Source organism: Kwoniella dendrophila, chromosome 10 (assembly GCF_036810415.1).
Source record: "Kwoniella dendrophila CBS 6074 chromosome 10, complete sequence".
In the NCBI taxonomy this organism is placed as follows: domain Eukaryota; kingdom Fungi; phylum Basidiomycota; class Tremellomycetes; order Tremellales; family Cryptococcaceae; genus Kwoniella; species Kwoniella dendrophila.
Window position 1 is genome coordinate 904,508 of NC_089485.1, and position 14,266 is coordinate 918,773.

General features: G+C 38.1%; 6 protein-coding genes across 6 annotated transcripts; 2 read left to right on the forward strand and 4 right to left on the reverse strand.

Moving 5' to 3' along the window:
* Nucleotides 1-844: 844 nt before the first annotated feature.
* L201_007284 (uncharacterized protein) lies at nt 845-1,639 on the reverse strand (the record flags this gene model as incomplete). The annotated part of the gene is made up of 3 exons (XM_066222995.1): nt 845-973; nt 1,026-1,386; nt 1,464-1,639. 3 exons carry the CDS (start codon nt 1,637-1,639, stop codon nt 845-847), a joined length of 666 nt encoding a protein of 221 aa, XP_066079092.1.
* A 1,110-nt stretch (nt 1,640-2,749) lies between these two features.
* On the reverse strand, nt 2,750-3,433 carry L201_007285 (uncharacterized protein; the record flags this gene model as incomplete). The annotated part of the gene is made up of 1 exon (XM_066222996.1): nt 2,750-3,433. One exon carries the CDS (start codon nt 3,431-3,433, stop codon nt 2,750-2,752), a length of 684 nt encoding a protein of 227 aa, XP_066079093.1.
* A 1,535-nt stretch (nt 3,434-4,968) lies between these two features.
* Nucleotides 4,969-6,748, forward strand: L201_007286 (uncharacterized protein; the record flags this gene model as incomplete). Its single annotated transcript, XM_066222997.1, has 10 exons — nt 4,969-5,328; nt 5,426-5,661; nt 5,725-5,738; nt 5,818-5,902; nt 5,962-6,000; nt 6,052-6,078; nt 6,138-6,203; nt 6,262-6,349; nt 6,407-6,451; nt 6,512-6,748. The coding sequence occupies 10 exons, from the start codon at nt 4,969-4,971 to the stop codon at nt 6,746-6,748; spliced, it is 1,197 nt and encodes a 398-aa protein (XP_066079094.1).
* A 403-nt stretch (nt 6,749-7,151) lies between these two features.
* L201_007287 (uncharacterized protein) lies at nt 7,152-8,468 on the reverse strand (the record flags this gene model as incomplete). The annotated part of the gene is made up of 4 exons (XM_066222998.1): nt 7,152-7,329; nt 7,415-7,557; nt 7,632-8,322; nt 8,383-8,468. The coding sequence occupies 4 exons, from the start codon at nt 8,466-8,468 to the stop codon at nt 7,152-7,154; spliced, it is 1,098 nt and encodes a 365-aa protein (XP_066079095.1).
* A 2,066-nt stretch (nt 8,469-10,534) lies between these two features.
* Nucleotides 10,535-12,509, forward strand: L201_007288 (uncharacterized protein; the record flags this gene model as incomplete). Its single annotated transcript, XM_066222999.1, has 4 exons — nt 10,535-10,803; nt 10,866-11,660; nt 11,730-12,338; nt 12,401-12,509. 4 exons carry the CDS (start codon nt 10,535-10,537, stop codon nt 12,507-12,509), a joined length of 1,782 nt encoding a protein of 593 aa, XP_066079096.1.
* A 150-nt stretch (nt 12,510-12,659) lies between these two features.
* Nucleotides 12,660-14,149, reverse strand: L201_007289 (anthranilate phosphoribosyltransferase; the record flags this gene model as incomplete). The annotated part of the gene is made up of 4 exons (XM_066223000.1): nt 12,660-13,148; nt 13,220-13,597; nt 13,666-13,959; nt 14,015-14,149. 4 exons carry the CDS (start codon nt 14,147-14,149, stop codon nt 12,660-12,662), a joined length of 1,296 nt encoding a protein of 431 aa, XP_066079097.1.
* Between the last annotated feature and the right edge of the window lie 117 nt (nt 14,150-14,266).

Below are 14,266 nucleotides of genomic sequence, written 5' to 3' on the forward strand. Positions count from 1 at the left end.
GTTTATGATAGATGATGAAACATTGTTGCCGCTCAGGATTGATATATTTCACATGATAACATGCAGCTTTGCAAACAAAGTTGAATGTCATAAAGAATGTACTTTATGAATGTATATAAAAACCAGATTAGCGATCATGAGTAACTTAGTCATTTCTTCGAACAACGCGTTCAAACCATTTCGTTCCGCGAAAAACTCGCGATTAGGAGTGACTTGGATAATTCTACCCGACAGGATCGTAAGGACTCTGTGATCAACGAACAGCACTTCACTTCAACATGCATCAAGTGACTTGCGCATACCAAAATTCGGACACATAGATCGCTGTTGGCAAAGATCATATGTGCATATGGTCACAAAAGCTTATCATAAGGAAGTACAAAAGGTTTCGCAAGAAGGGTAAGATCATTGAATCGGCTACAACCGCGATTTCGTAAGCAGAAACATAATCCAGTCTATACCTTTTCAACGATTTCAAGGATTTCTATCCACTTCGTCGTCTTGCTGTTCCTCATATTGGACGAGGAGCATTTCGTGAAGATGATCTCTTGCTCGATAATCAATATCGACGTGACTGGCGTACTTCACTATTTATGATATTTACATATATTTTACAGCATGTTTGATGCTTTTATGATGTATGAGGTAATCCGGTCCTAATTAAGACACCTTGCCTGGACATTCCAATCACCTCAAATCAGTACAGAACACTCAGGCGAACAACGCAGATCTTACTCATTTCTTTCATAATATTCATGAAATCTGCGGATATCTTCTTCCAATCTGTTTTGCTAAGATTGTTTCTATTGATCTGTGAATCTGTTGCTCGGATTAAGGCAAATTTTTATTCATCCGGTAGTGCTTTGAAAGTCGGAAAATCCATTGCAGTTGGATCAAGTACACTGGCGCCAGCCACACGTTGAATGGTACCGACTCGATTCTTGAACTTTTTTTTCGCTTCTTCGTCCACGTTCTGTAGAATGACAGTGAGTAGTGATCGAAATCCATAGGAAAACTAAACTTACATCTTTCCGTTCGGAGTTACGCCAACCCCCGCATTGACGAATTGCACATGCAGTAAGATCAGGTGCATCCAAGGCACAGCCAATCATGAAAACAGAAGCTGGTTCGAATAACTGTTCTTCACACCATTTATGTGACAGTAATGATATTTGTTGAATTACAAGCTTACATTCGTATTTGGTAGCCAATTGAATAAGGGTTATGTATGGAATATATTTGTTGTTAGATTTTGGAGCGGGTAACTCTTTGCTGTGACAAACGTCTAAAAACCAGGACAATGTTGAAGAACGTTCGAGTAGAGGGTCAGATAACACCAATTCTTGATTTATGATCTCACTTGTCAACATTTCTCGGAATTTAACGCTATCAAGTGGAAAGCCTTATTAGCTATATAATCCTGTTAGATTCAAAGACGACAATAGAGATATCAGAGAATATACCTTGCAGCCTTCAAGACATAGCTATGTACTTTGAATCTAATCTGATCAGAGGAGATGATTGTCACATCCGCATCATCTTCTTGGTATTGTTCGTTTGTCTCGTTAACAATAAACTCTCTTTTGATCTTCTTCGAAGCATTTGAGTTGATTGAGGTAGAGGTTCGCTTTGGTGGCATTTTTCTGGATTGATTCAATTATCAAGAATACTCGACAGCAGCTCTAGTGGATTTCGACTTGCTTGGCGGAAAGAGTAAATGGTACGGATCAAGGGATGTTTACTGTGATACTATGTTGATTTTTAAGTGATGTTGAACGTTCTGTCCTTTAATCGCTAGAATGCTAAATGTAATGCGTACCGCTGCTTATCCGGTATTATGGTTCTTTAGAGAGGCTCCGGACAGTTCTACGACAATATGTGGTATGGAATATAGAATCCTCGTCGAGTTTATCATGTTGAGGGTGTAAAAGAGTAAGTAAATCGAATTGCGAAATGCAAAAGAAAAGAAAGAAGTCGCATGTTTAAACGTTACGCTGTTTACTTTGACTTTTTAGCTAGTGTTTGTTGCAGCTTGGCGGACCTCGCCGTTGGCATCGTTTGACGATCGTACAATTGACCTCCCAAATTCGAAATTGCTGTCAACAGCTCATCACATATTCTTTTACTGCCAGTTTCGAGTTCGGGTATACTGTAGATATACTGTAGATTTGTGAGCAAAATAGGTAAGGACAGTCTAGTCAAATTGAACTTGATACCAAATGTATGGCGGTTAGCTGGAAGTGGTGACTTTTTCCATTCCGATTTGCTTTCTATTCGTTACATTTGGTGGCATTGTACAACTGTATGTATACTGAGTGTCTCAGATGATCCTTTCCAGCGAATTTCAGTGCCGGTTATCATCCTGTCAGGTCAGAATGTTTTCAATCAGGTAAAAAGCTTATGCATATGAATTTGAACGGGAGGAGAGGCGTGCAGTTGGGAAGTTTCACATCGTACACAACCGTTTGGAAAATACTGTACACTGCTTAAATGTATTGTTTGTTGCATGATGGTTCTCTATTATTCCACTTTACAAATTATTAGTTTTCTCGGTACTCTTGGTCTAACTTCCATGTATCACCTATCCACTGCGTTTATAGACCGTCGTCTGTCGATTCCTCTTCGGATATATAACATGTGATTTTGGGATATGTACAGATTTGGGAGTTGAGAAGAGATCGTCAAGGTGATTAGAGTTTTCATAGATGGTGTTTGTTATTTCTTCACTTTGCCTACTCAAAGGAGTGATTCACCTGGAGTCAGATACATGTATTCTTATCGCGTTACCTGATTGATCTAACCTACCCATCTCTTTCATGATTTTCAAAAATCCTTCAGCTACCTTTGTGTGGTCGTTCTTACCGTATTGCACGGCTCGAACCATCGCAAAAGTGTATTCATTCGGTACCTCCTTGAATGTTTCCAATCTCCAAGCGGCAGGATTCATCCAATATACATCATGGAGATTATTCAGGGTCCCTACCGGATCTGTTGCTTTCTTCTTGTCCTCGGCATTCTTGGAAGCAGATCGATGAATCAGTTGGCCATTTCGACTATCATCCACCAGCGCGAAACTCACCAACGAATCGCTATTCCAGATCCAGTTACCGCCCCGTCGAATTGCAAATGCTACCATTTCAGGTTTATCTAAAAGGTAAGCGCAAGTGAACACTGAGTATGAGGGAAAGTAATCTTCGTGGTGCCATTGGTAGACCAGAGAGCATAATTGGTGTTGGACCGATATCGCCTCGTATTTGGCGGATAATTGAATGAGTGATCTTAATTTCCGCATAAAATGTTCATTAGATGTTTTGGGTGGGGAAATTGGTGTTGCTTGACACATATGTAGGAACATGGAAACGATCTCCGAGACTTCAAATGCCTCATCAGTGAGAAGAATTTCTTCTTTTTCGTTATTGCCGATCGTTAACATATCTCGAAATACCACACTGTAAATATCAAACGCTCTCGTCAGCTTTTATCTTAATCAAAACCCAAGCAAATTTTGGAAATTCGGTCTTTCTGTATTTACCTGACGGTCTTAAGCATGTAGCTGTATACTCTAAAACAAAGTCCATCCGAGGAAATGATAGTTATATCTGCATCCTGATCTTGAAAGTCTTTATTAGTGTTATTGATCACGGTCGAACAGGTAGCAGAGTGTGTTTTTTTCTTTTTGATGATGGATTTAGCGAAGAATCAGAATGAGTGTTAGTTTCTGATCTTAGAGGCATGCTGATCGTTGAAGATCGATTTCAGCAATGAACACTGATTTTAAAGGAAAGCGTTCTAGAATTAGTGACAATAGGATGTTTAAAGAGATGAGGAAAGTTGCAAAGAAATGCAAAGAAGAAAGTCTAGCAGGTTGATTACTTTGAATTAAAAAAGCTTTGTTACAAATTTTACATTTTGACGGTACCTCGATGCACGGCCATCCGTTTGTACTTTTTACACGCCCAGAGCACATCCTCGTATTTATCATGACAGGACACCCACGTCAGAGATTTCGATAATTCTAATGACCGGGTCTGCTATCTTCGAGCTTTGACACGTTCCGCTTTCCTGTTCACCGGATACTTAGCTTGAGTTCTTTGTCAGTTTTCAAAAATAAGATGCTCCAGATAGCAGATCCCTGTTTATAGCAGATTCTGATTGTATGAACAAGTGTCCCAATGCCCAGTTCGAGTCTGCGTAGTTCATGGTTAAGGCTGACTGTAAAGGCGAAATCGTTCATCTGGTGCGCGTTTCGGATGAATCTTGTTTGAGGTCAAGGACTAGCTTTATTGATATTTTCTGACCTAAAATTGATATATATATATATATATATATCTTGCAAGTCTTCTCTAATCAATCCAATTGTGTGAATAACTGTAAGTTATATGTAAATATGAAACAACTCGCTTTTCCATGCCAAGCTCTGAATATAGGTATCAAGGGCCATTTTTAGCTTTTTGTTGACCATTTCATACGTCATAATCGCCTGTGCCTGGTCATAAACGGTATAAAAATTCGTCAGATTTTCAGGTTTCTCACTAAAATTCACGTCATTTGATGATCAAAAACAACAACAACAAACAACAAAACTACTATGTATGGAACATTAAACGTTTCCAAGCGAACAAAGGGCTAGATTCCCAATAACACAACATGACTGAGGTTAGTCAAAGGTAAGGTACAGGGGGCTGTGGTCAAATTTTCAATTCCAAAATGCGAGAAAACGTCATAGATTCAATTTGATCACACGGAGAAACAAGAAAAATCTGACTTGAATGATATACTTATAAAGGATTGATTAAACTGAACAGATTATATCCACTTATCCTTTATACCGAAGAAGAAGCACTCATTCAAGAGTATCACCGCCGTAGTGATCTGTCAGTATTGACTAGCTGGTTTATATATCCAGATTTCCAGTTTACACATTTACCCTCTTCCTTCTCTCTTATAACATCCATTTTCTCACACAAGATGGCTTCACCAAGAGTATCAGCTGAACCAACACTTAATGAGAAACCCCGAAGAGGATTTTTCGGTGGTACTCATGCTAAACAACAACCAGTAGTCGGTAACAATGCACCTGCACCAGGTGTAGTAGGAAACACAGAAGCTGGTTACAATGGACAGCAAACTCAATATACTCATGGACATGGTGGTCACGTTAATGGAGAAGGTATAAATGGTAGACAAGGTGGATTCACACATGGCTTCAAATTCGGTACTTGGATTAGATTACATGCTGTTGATTTGATTACTATGGCTGCTATGGGTGCAGTTGGTTTAGGTGTTTATGAAGCTGATCCTGCTCCTACGAGAAGTTTCCCTGTTTATGTGAGTTGACTTATCCTTTTTTTCGCATCTCACTCATTGAAAACTGTGCATCCCTGGAAAGATTGGAACAAGGGCTGACAATAGTTGGATTTACCAGAACCTCGACGGATCAATAGCCTACCCAGAATTCGCTTACCCTCTCCGTAAAAATATTATCCCAATTTACGCAGCAGCTTTAATCGCTTTCTTTGTACCATTCATCTTTTTCGCTTTATTCCAAATCAGAATTAGGAATCTAAATGCTTTCTTAGGCACCACAATGGGTTTATTAGAAAGTTTAATCACAGCTGCTGTATTTCAAGTCTTCCATAAATGGTTGATTGGTGGATTGAGGTGAGTAAGAAGTAAACTTTATTGTGTCTACTGATATTCATGCTGATTCTGGATTTTCTTTAGACCCCATTTCCTTGGTATGTATCTTCTACCATATACATATCGAATGCTAAGCAGAAATCATCCAATCTTTCGCTAATGCTCTGCTGCTTGTAGATGTCTGCAAACCCGATGTTTCGCAAATCCAACAAACAGGTAACGGATTCCAGCAAATCATGTATACTCGATCAATCTGTACTGGGTAGGTGTTGGAGCTGAAAGGTTTGGCGGACCACCTACTAATCATACTAAAATCCATAGTGATCCAGATGAGATTAACGATTCTCTCGAAAGTTGGATGTAAGTTGTTTCAGGCATCTGACAAAAAATTACATGCTAAAACTGCCATAGGTCTGGTCACTCTACTGCTGCTTTCGGGTAAGTTCAGCTTTGATTCCTACGAGTGTTTCCGAAATAGTCGCTGACCTGTTCTATAGCGGTTTTGTATACCTTTTCTTCTATTTCAACGCTCAACTTAAGGTCATGTCAGATCACCGACCAGCGTAAGTGCTTTTAACCCTAAATCTCGAATTTCGCTAATTCGGTGTATCCATATATTAGATTCTGGAAAATGATTCTCACCATTGCCCCTCTTCTCGGTGCTTCTTTGATCGCTGCCTCATTGACTATCGATGAATACCACAACTGGGTAAGTCATGTTTCCATCCAGCCTAAATAAATATGCTAATACAGTTTAAATGAATAGTGGGACTGCGTTGGTGGCGCTCTCACCGGAACACTTTGTGCTATTGTAAGTTCTAAGTCACTACATTTGCGAAAAAAATCACAACTGATGATTGCGAATAATCAGATCGCCTACCGAAAAACTTTTGGTGCTTTGTGGGATTTCCGATTCAACCATATCATGTTACCTAGATCTACTTCATTATTCCATAGAAAAGCTATTGATGGTGAAGTTAGTACATCAAGATTCTCTTATACTCCTCAAGAAAGTATGGTACAAAGACCAACTGCTGCTGAGGGTGGTTGGAGAAGAGATTGGGGTAGTGCTGGTGCACCAGGTGATGCTACAGCTATGATGGTCTAAATTGAATATTCACTTGTACTTCGATCTTATATATTCCGTTTTCTCTTTTACTCTTATAATTATAATGGCATTCACACATGTAGCTATTTTATACACGATAAATACATAATGACCTTTTATACATATATCTCTTATAATTGATTAATATTTAGATAATTTACATTGGCTAATGCATAATTGCGAAATTTTCATTATTATATTTACTTGAAATGACTGTCCAGAATATACTGTATATGTATGATTGCATGAATAAAGAGATTGTCCGAAAATATGCTATCCGCTCTTTCTCCCGCCCATTTTTCCACTCCCAGGTCTCCCATCTGGCCCCTCAACTCCCAAGATATATGATACCTCACTGTTCATTCCTACTATCTAGCCTTAGAAATTTACTCTACATAGAAAATTAATCTTTTCTTTCGCCTTTTTCAGGATCAGAAGCATAATTGTTGTATTTTTCTTGACCTGTCAATAATCTTTTCCTATCTTCTTGCGCAGGTGATTTAGGTTGATGTTGACGTGATTGATTCCATGTATATAAGCATGATCCAATGATAATCAAAACTATTGACATGACTCGAGAGCTGTATACGTAACAAGTTTCGCATGGAATCAGCAAGAAATTCAGATTATAGTATACGCCAAAACAGATCATAAAATCCAACTTACGAGTTCAAGACATCTTTAAATAGGTAAACTCCCAACATAGTTTGTAAGACGGATCTCATGGCTGAACTGAACATATGGGTTACTGGGGAAGTAACCTTGATAGATAGCAATCCAGCTAGACAAATTAAGAAACCGACGACTCCCTATAGTTATCGTAAACCAATGAACAATCAGTAAAATCACCTTTTACCATCCATCGTAGGGAAAAAGAACTCACAGTAACACCAGAACCAATGATGAAAGCTCTACCGTCACCTTCTTCACCTACGATCATCTTGAAGAAATCTTTAATTTCACCTGAGAACAAAATACCTGGCAATAAAACTAAAGAAGATAAAGCATTTTGCCAATATGCTAAATCTAAAGTATGACCTTCAACTTTTTTCAAAGCTTGTTTAACTAAAATAGCATGTATAGCTACCATTGCTGCAGATGCGACACCTAATAACATACCTGCCATTGGAGCTTCTAATCTTTTTTCTTCTTGAATTGCCATACCATAAATATCAGTTTGTGTCTGTGTACTTGATCCAAAACTGCCTGTAAATGGAATAGGTAAAAATGAATAAGTGAATCCCCACATGACTAATCCACATGAAGCTATAGTCCATTTTGAAGGTTTTAAATTATTCATAAATGCTTGTAAAACTACTGTCATAGGTAATGTTAAACCTCTTGCAACTTGAAAATAGGAAGCATCAACTAATTTTAAGCAATAAATATTGAATACTAATCCGACAACATTTACAATTGATACTGGTGCAACAGCCAATATAGTTGATTTTGTCCATCGTGGTGGTTGATAGTCGTAAAATAATGGTAATAAGTGTAATAACAATACTGAGGTTGACAGTTGCATTAACAAGAACGTTAATGGTAGAGATGATGTTGATAATACCCATTTATTCCTGCGAATAAACACGCATTTAGCTAAGTGAATGCTGGTATAAGCAGGAAAATTCACTCACGTCATTACCATAATCAACGCTACTGTCATGTAAAATCCCACTACACCAGCTACTTTCCATGCTGGAGGTTGATCGCTAGAAGCCATGTTGATTGTGTTGGTTACCTCCTGAGGATATGACTATAGGCTACTTGATTTGTTTTCTGATTTGCTCTAAAATCTATATGACAGAGTGAGGGACAGACTGATGAGAACGTTGAGCAATATTTGTGACTGATTGTTTACAGAGGTTATAAGATACGGAACGATATATATCCAAAATCTCTTTGTGAGTATTGACAACCGGAAGCGAGCAACGGATCGATATATTTTGTGGGCGTTCAGAAAACGGATGAACGGGGATGTCTTAATCAATGATGGTTCCAGAGACAACAAATTTGATGATTTCGCAAACGAGAAGAAGGATTAGTGGATTGTAAAATATAGACTAAAAGTAGCCCGCAAGCGCCGAGTGATCAACGAAGATATTCTTTTCTTTTTGTTTTGGTCTATCTTCCTAAAATAAATCGAGAAAACAGTCGTCATTCTTTTTTGCTGTACGTTATTTCGAAGATTCCCAAAATCATGTGAACTAACATATTTTTCTCAGACGACCAATTTTCTCATTGCTTCTTTTACCTTTTACTACGTAGTTGAGAAAACTCGTAAATAACGAAACAAGCTTACATACCTTCATCCTTCACATTAGAGCTCGATTCCGATGTTGAAAACTAACAAAGTAGGGGATCACCCGAAACATGATTTCTAGCAGATGGAAGAGCTAGAGAGATAAAATGCAAACTGTACCTGTACCGGTGAGATTCCGTTATTCACCCTGATATAACATGTTTAGATAGGAAGTATGACATGTGTTCGCAAAACTATTCCGGTGGATGGCGCATCCTGCCAAACGTCCTTGTTGGGGATTGTTTCTGCTTGTCGATATTTGAGGGAAAAGGTATGTAGGGTGAAGTACTGGTTAGTGGTTCTAAGCCAGTTTCACCATATCATTTATTCAAGCATGTCACTCCCGCTTGTGCGTTAAGCATTAAGAGTCCTATAAAATTCAGGTCAAATCGGAGGACTTGGGAATAGTTTCGGAACATCATAAGAGGAATTCCCAAAATAGCGGGAAGGGATGACATACTATATTGTTCCTGACTCATTGGGTGGAATATCCAAGTTACTTACCAAAAAAGTATGAAAAAATCGACAACCACTTACGTCTATCTTCGTTATCCGAGACATTTCCTGATCTCATCAATACTTCTGTAGCATGGAAGAAGCATAAAAGGTACGCACTCTTCTTTTTGTCTGATAAAGGAGAATATAAAGGGATTATACGGGAAGCCAAATTAGTGTAAGGATTTAAAGATACTGCAACTTAGACTACCCGTTGTACATACTACAAGAAAGTGACCTTTCTCTGCGAAAAAATGCGAATAACTACTGCATAGCATGTCGTATATCTTTACGTTTTCTTTGCCATTTTCGAACCGAAAGTTGTTGTTAGACGATACATCAAGCTTTCCTAGCGGACAGAACAAGCGGATTCTTTAGAAACACTGCTTCGGCACGAAACTAGTACGTACATTCCTTACTGTGCTTCTTCATGTATGGTCTCAGGATATATAACCTGATCTATAATTCCAGATCCCTTCGAAGAAACGTCCAGATGACGTACAGCTTTATCAATTTTCGGGACATACAGAGTTTTTGATATTACTGTATGATCAAAAAAAGATATTTTCAGACTGGCGTTCTCTTGGATAACGTCAACATCGTAGAAGTGCGATATGATTATACTATGTCCAGCTTCAGGATAGTTGTAGCACAGGAAAGAAAAAAGATAGTATAGGGCAAGATCGGGGGAGTATGACATTTGAAACAGATTGAAGAATGTCAATAATATGACAATGAGAAGGGAATGTAACGATTCCTAGAAATAGATTCTTTAACGCCATCATCGTCGACGTTATTGTTTGGATTGATATTGTTTTGTTTGCAAACACTTTAACAAGAAGACTTTCAAGCAATTAGGACCTTCCGCATTGATATAAGAAGATTGTACGATTCTACACCTTCCTCCATTCTGAATATACAAGAACAATCAAGAACAACGACCTCAATAGCAAAGCAAGCTGCTTAAATTTGATTTCATTTAATCAACGAAGATGTCCATCCCCCTTACACCACCTTATACACCTTTGAGTGAAAACCCTTCACCTGTCTTTCCTACAAAGACTAAGTTCCCCTCTCACCCTCAATTCCGCCAACAGAATGCTGCGACTTCGCTATTAACTCCTCCCCAAACGCCCGAAACTGATATTTTCGGTAGTCAAGTTCAGGCATCTAACAGATCAGAGATTGAACAAGGTAGAAAACTGAGTGACAATGAGATCTCATATTACCTACCTTCCAGAGCTGATGGTGTGAACGATATGTAAGTCATGAGACTGAAAACGAAATTTCATCCGACTGATAAGTACTTTATGCTGTGAACAGGTATGTGCACCATAGGTTAAGTGCCAACCCATCACAAATGGCACCTTCGAGGATACTACATATATGGGCGTATCAATTATTATTGCACCCGTTATTAGCGTCCACCATCCAATTTGACAGTTACGAAGACATATCTTTCATACCTTCAAAACCCAAAAATCTAGTCGAAGCTTTATCTATTGCTTCAGAGAGATTTTCTTTCTTGATTGACGAAAGAGATGTAATCGATACCTATTTGAATGGTCCAAGAACTCTATCAAATGAAAAATTAGGTTATTTAGTTATCAAGTCATCAGACGATACCACTGAATTAGAAACAAAAAGGGAATATGAAATTATGTTATGCGCAACACATTATTTAGGTGATGGTATGGCTTTACATAGTTTTATGAATGAATTCTACATTTTGCTAGGTAATGAAACTTTATCTACGGAAAAATTATCAGAAATGATTCAGGAAAAACTTAACATTTTCGGTGTTGATGGTCAAGTTGAAATACCGAAAAGTTTAGAAGAAAGATTACCTTTAGTTGATAATGGAAGTAAATTAGCTTCAGTAATTGGTAAAGAAGAATCTATAAGATCAGAAAAGAAGTTAATCGGTGGTCAATCTTTCGGATCTTCAAAAGAAAAATTACCAAGACAAACTATCGTACCTACGATCTCATATGGTAAAGACACGACCAAAGTAATATTAGGTAATTGTAAGAAGAATGGTGTTACCATTGCACATGCAGTTTTCGCTTTATGTAATATTGCATGGGCAAGAAAAACTCAAGATAGAATTGATCCATGGTAAGTCGAATAAGCTCAAAAATCGATCAGTATTACGAAGTCTGATGCTAATAACTACATCCTTTTCAGCCTCATATATTCAGCTTTGAACTTGCGTCCTAACATGCTACCTTCTTCGTCATCTTCCTCTTCAAAGGCAGAAAGTTTCTTCCATTTGGCTGTGGGTTACTTTAATATTGTACTACCAACTTTAATACCTTCATCAATTTCTTTATCTGAATTGTTCTGGCACAGAGCTAGAATGACAAAACAACAAACAATCAAAGCTGTAAAATCACCTTTTGTAGTAGCTAGAAGTAGGAACACTTCAATAATTAGAAAAGAGAGAGCTGTAAAATGGGCTAAAATTGATGATGAGGAAGAAGAAAAGTTGAAGAACAACAATGCTGGATTGGGTTTAGGTTTAGCTGTGGATTTACCTCAATCGGAAATTAAATCACAAGCTAGAACTGCAACTACCCCTCAAGTTTTACAGTTACCCACACCAGAAACCACCCCTATCATCCAAGCTCCGAAAGAAAGACAAGTATCACAAAGAGCTTTAATGGGTTTATCAATGTTAGGTAATTTGGATGGCATGTACAAACACTCTGAATTCCCTTCAATAGAATTAAACAGTCTGACTACCGGTTCAAGACAGAGGAATGGTGGTTTACTCTTATTTGCTTATACTTTTGGGTGAGTGTAGTCGTCAATATGATTGTTAGTGATATGGATGCTAATGATTTTTGTGTTTTTAGTGGTAAACTGTGGGTCTCCCTGGGATATGATAAGAACGGATTCCCCGCTGGTGTTATCGAAGGATTTTGGGATGAAGTTCAAGATCTGATCAAAGAGGTCTTGGTATAGATCTAGAGTATCAAGGTTCTGCTTTTCATATTTTATCGCTTTGGGTTTAATCGAGTTTTTTTCGTATATATTGTTAAAACTACTCCGTTGTAACATAGTTTGTAATATTCTGATTTCATGCATGGACTTTACATTTGAATATGTAAGATTTTACTCCTGTCTGATTGAACCAGCTCTACTTCTACCTTTGTCTTTCAACCAAGCCTTTACGAAACCATTCTTAGCTGCTATACCACCATCATCTTCAACAGCCATTTCATTGACATGTTCACCCATTGCTTTCTTACTTGCATCTCTAAAACCTTCAAATGCAGCTTTTGCGCCACCTGACTCAATTGATTCTCTTGCAATTTCAACACCTTCTTTCCATGATTTAGCTTTACCTGAAACATGTAACAAAGCTGCAGAGTTCAATAGAACGTAATCTCTGATTGAATCTAATGTAGGTGAATCTTGATCAACAGGTGAACTTAAATGTGCAGGTGCAGAAGAAGAATTTGATAATATTGAATTGAATGTTAAAGCATTCAAATCTGGGGTAGCTCCACGAACGGATGATAATGAATGTAAAGGTAATCCGAAATCTTCAGTTGGGTGAATTGAGCCTTTTGTAATTTCACCATTTTCCAACCACCAGGTCTGTTCGCAAAATATATAATATCAGTCATTGCTGCTTTGATTAAGCTTAAGATAGTATGCCATCGACTTACCCGAGTTTCACCTGCGGGAGAAATTTCATCTAAGCCTTCTTTACCGCAAACAACTAAAGCTCTTTCAACATTCAATAACCTTAAAACTTCTGCAAATGTATCACCTAAGTCTTTTCTAGCTACACCCAATAGCATTCTTTGTGGTCTTGAAGGATTGATCAAAGGTCCCAAGATATTGAAGATTGTTCTAAAATTCAAACTACGTCGAATAGGTGCGATATGAGCTAAAGAAGGATGGTAATGTGGTGCGAATAAAAATAAGAAAGGTGAATGTTCTAAGAATTTATGTACTTCAGATACTGGAAATGCTAATCTGCAATCTAATGATAAGAGTAAATCTGCTGAGCCTGATGTTGAAGTTGCTGCTTTTGATCCGTGCTAAATATAAGTATTATCAAATGAGTTACCGCACTCTATTTCGAGATAGACTAACGCAGGTAGCTTACCTTAGCAACTCGTACACCTGATCCTGCGACTACTACAGCAGCAGTTGTAGATACGTTATATGTATCCCATCCATCTCCACCTGTTCCTACTATATCAACTAAGCCCGCATATCCATCACCTTCTTTATCCGAATCCCTATAGTCCCACATTCCATGACCATGTTGATCTTTCACTTCAGGTATCAAATCTGTAACGTTTATAGCATGTTCTCGGAGAACGGATGCACATGCTGCAACAATATCTGGGGATGCTTCTAGACCAGATAGTGTAAGTGCAGTCAAGAAAGCACCAGCCTGGAGTAGTGGTCATGAGCAAAATACGACTGATGAAAGAAGTGAGTGAACATACCTGAGCATCACTTGCTCCTTGTACACATAAATGTCTAAAACATTTAGCACAATCTTCAGGTGTGAACTCGTCAGGGGTCTGCACAAGCTTTTTTAAAAGTACCTTGAAGGTATCTGGGGTATATTCTGCAGCCATTTTGTCTATGATAGAAGCAGAGAAGAGAAAGAAGTTCAAGCTTAATTGTATTAATCTATCTTTAACTCTTTGACTTTACTCGAATCTGTACATATCCAGGCACGAGTCGGTGATGTT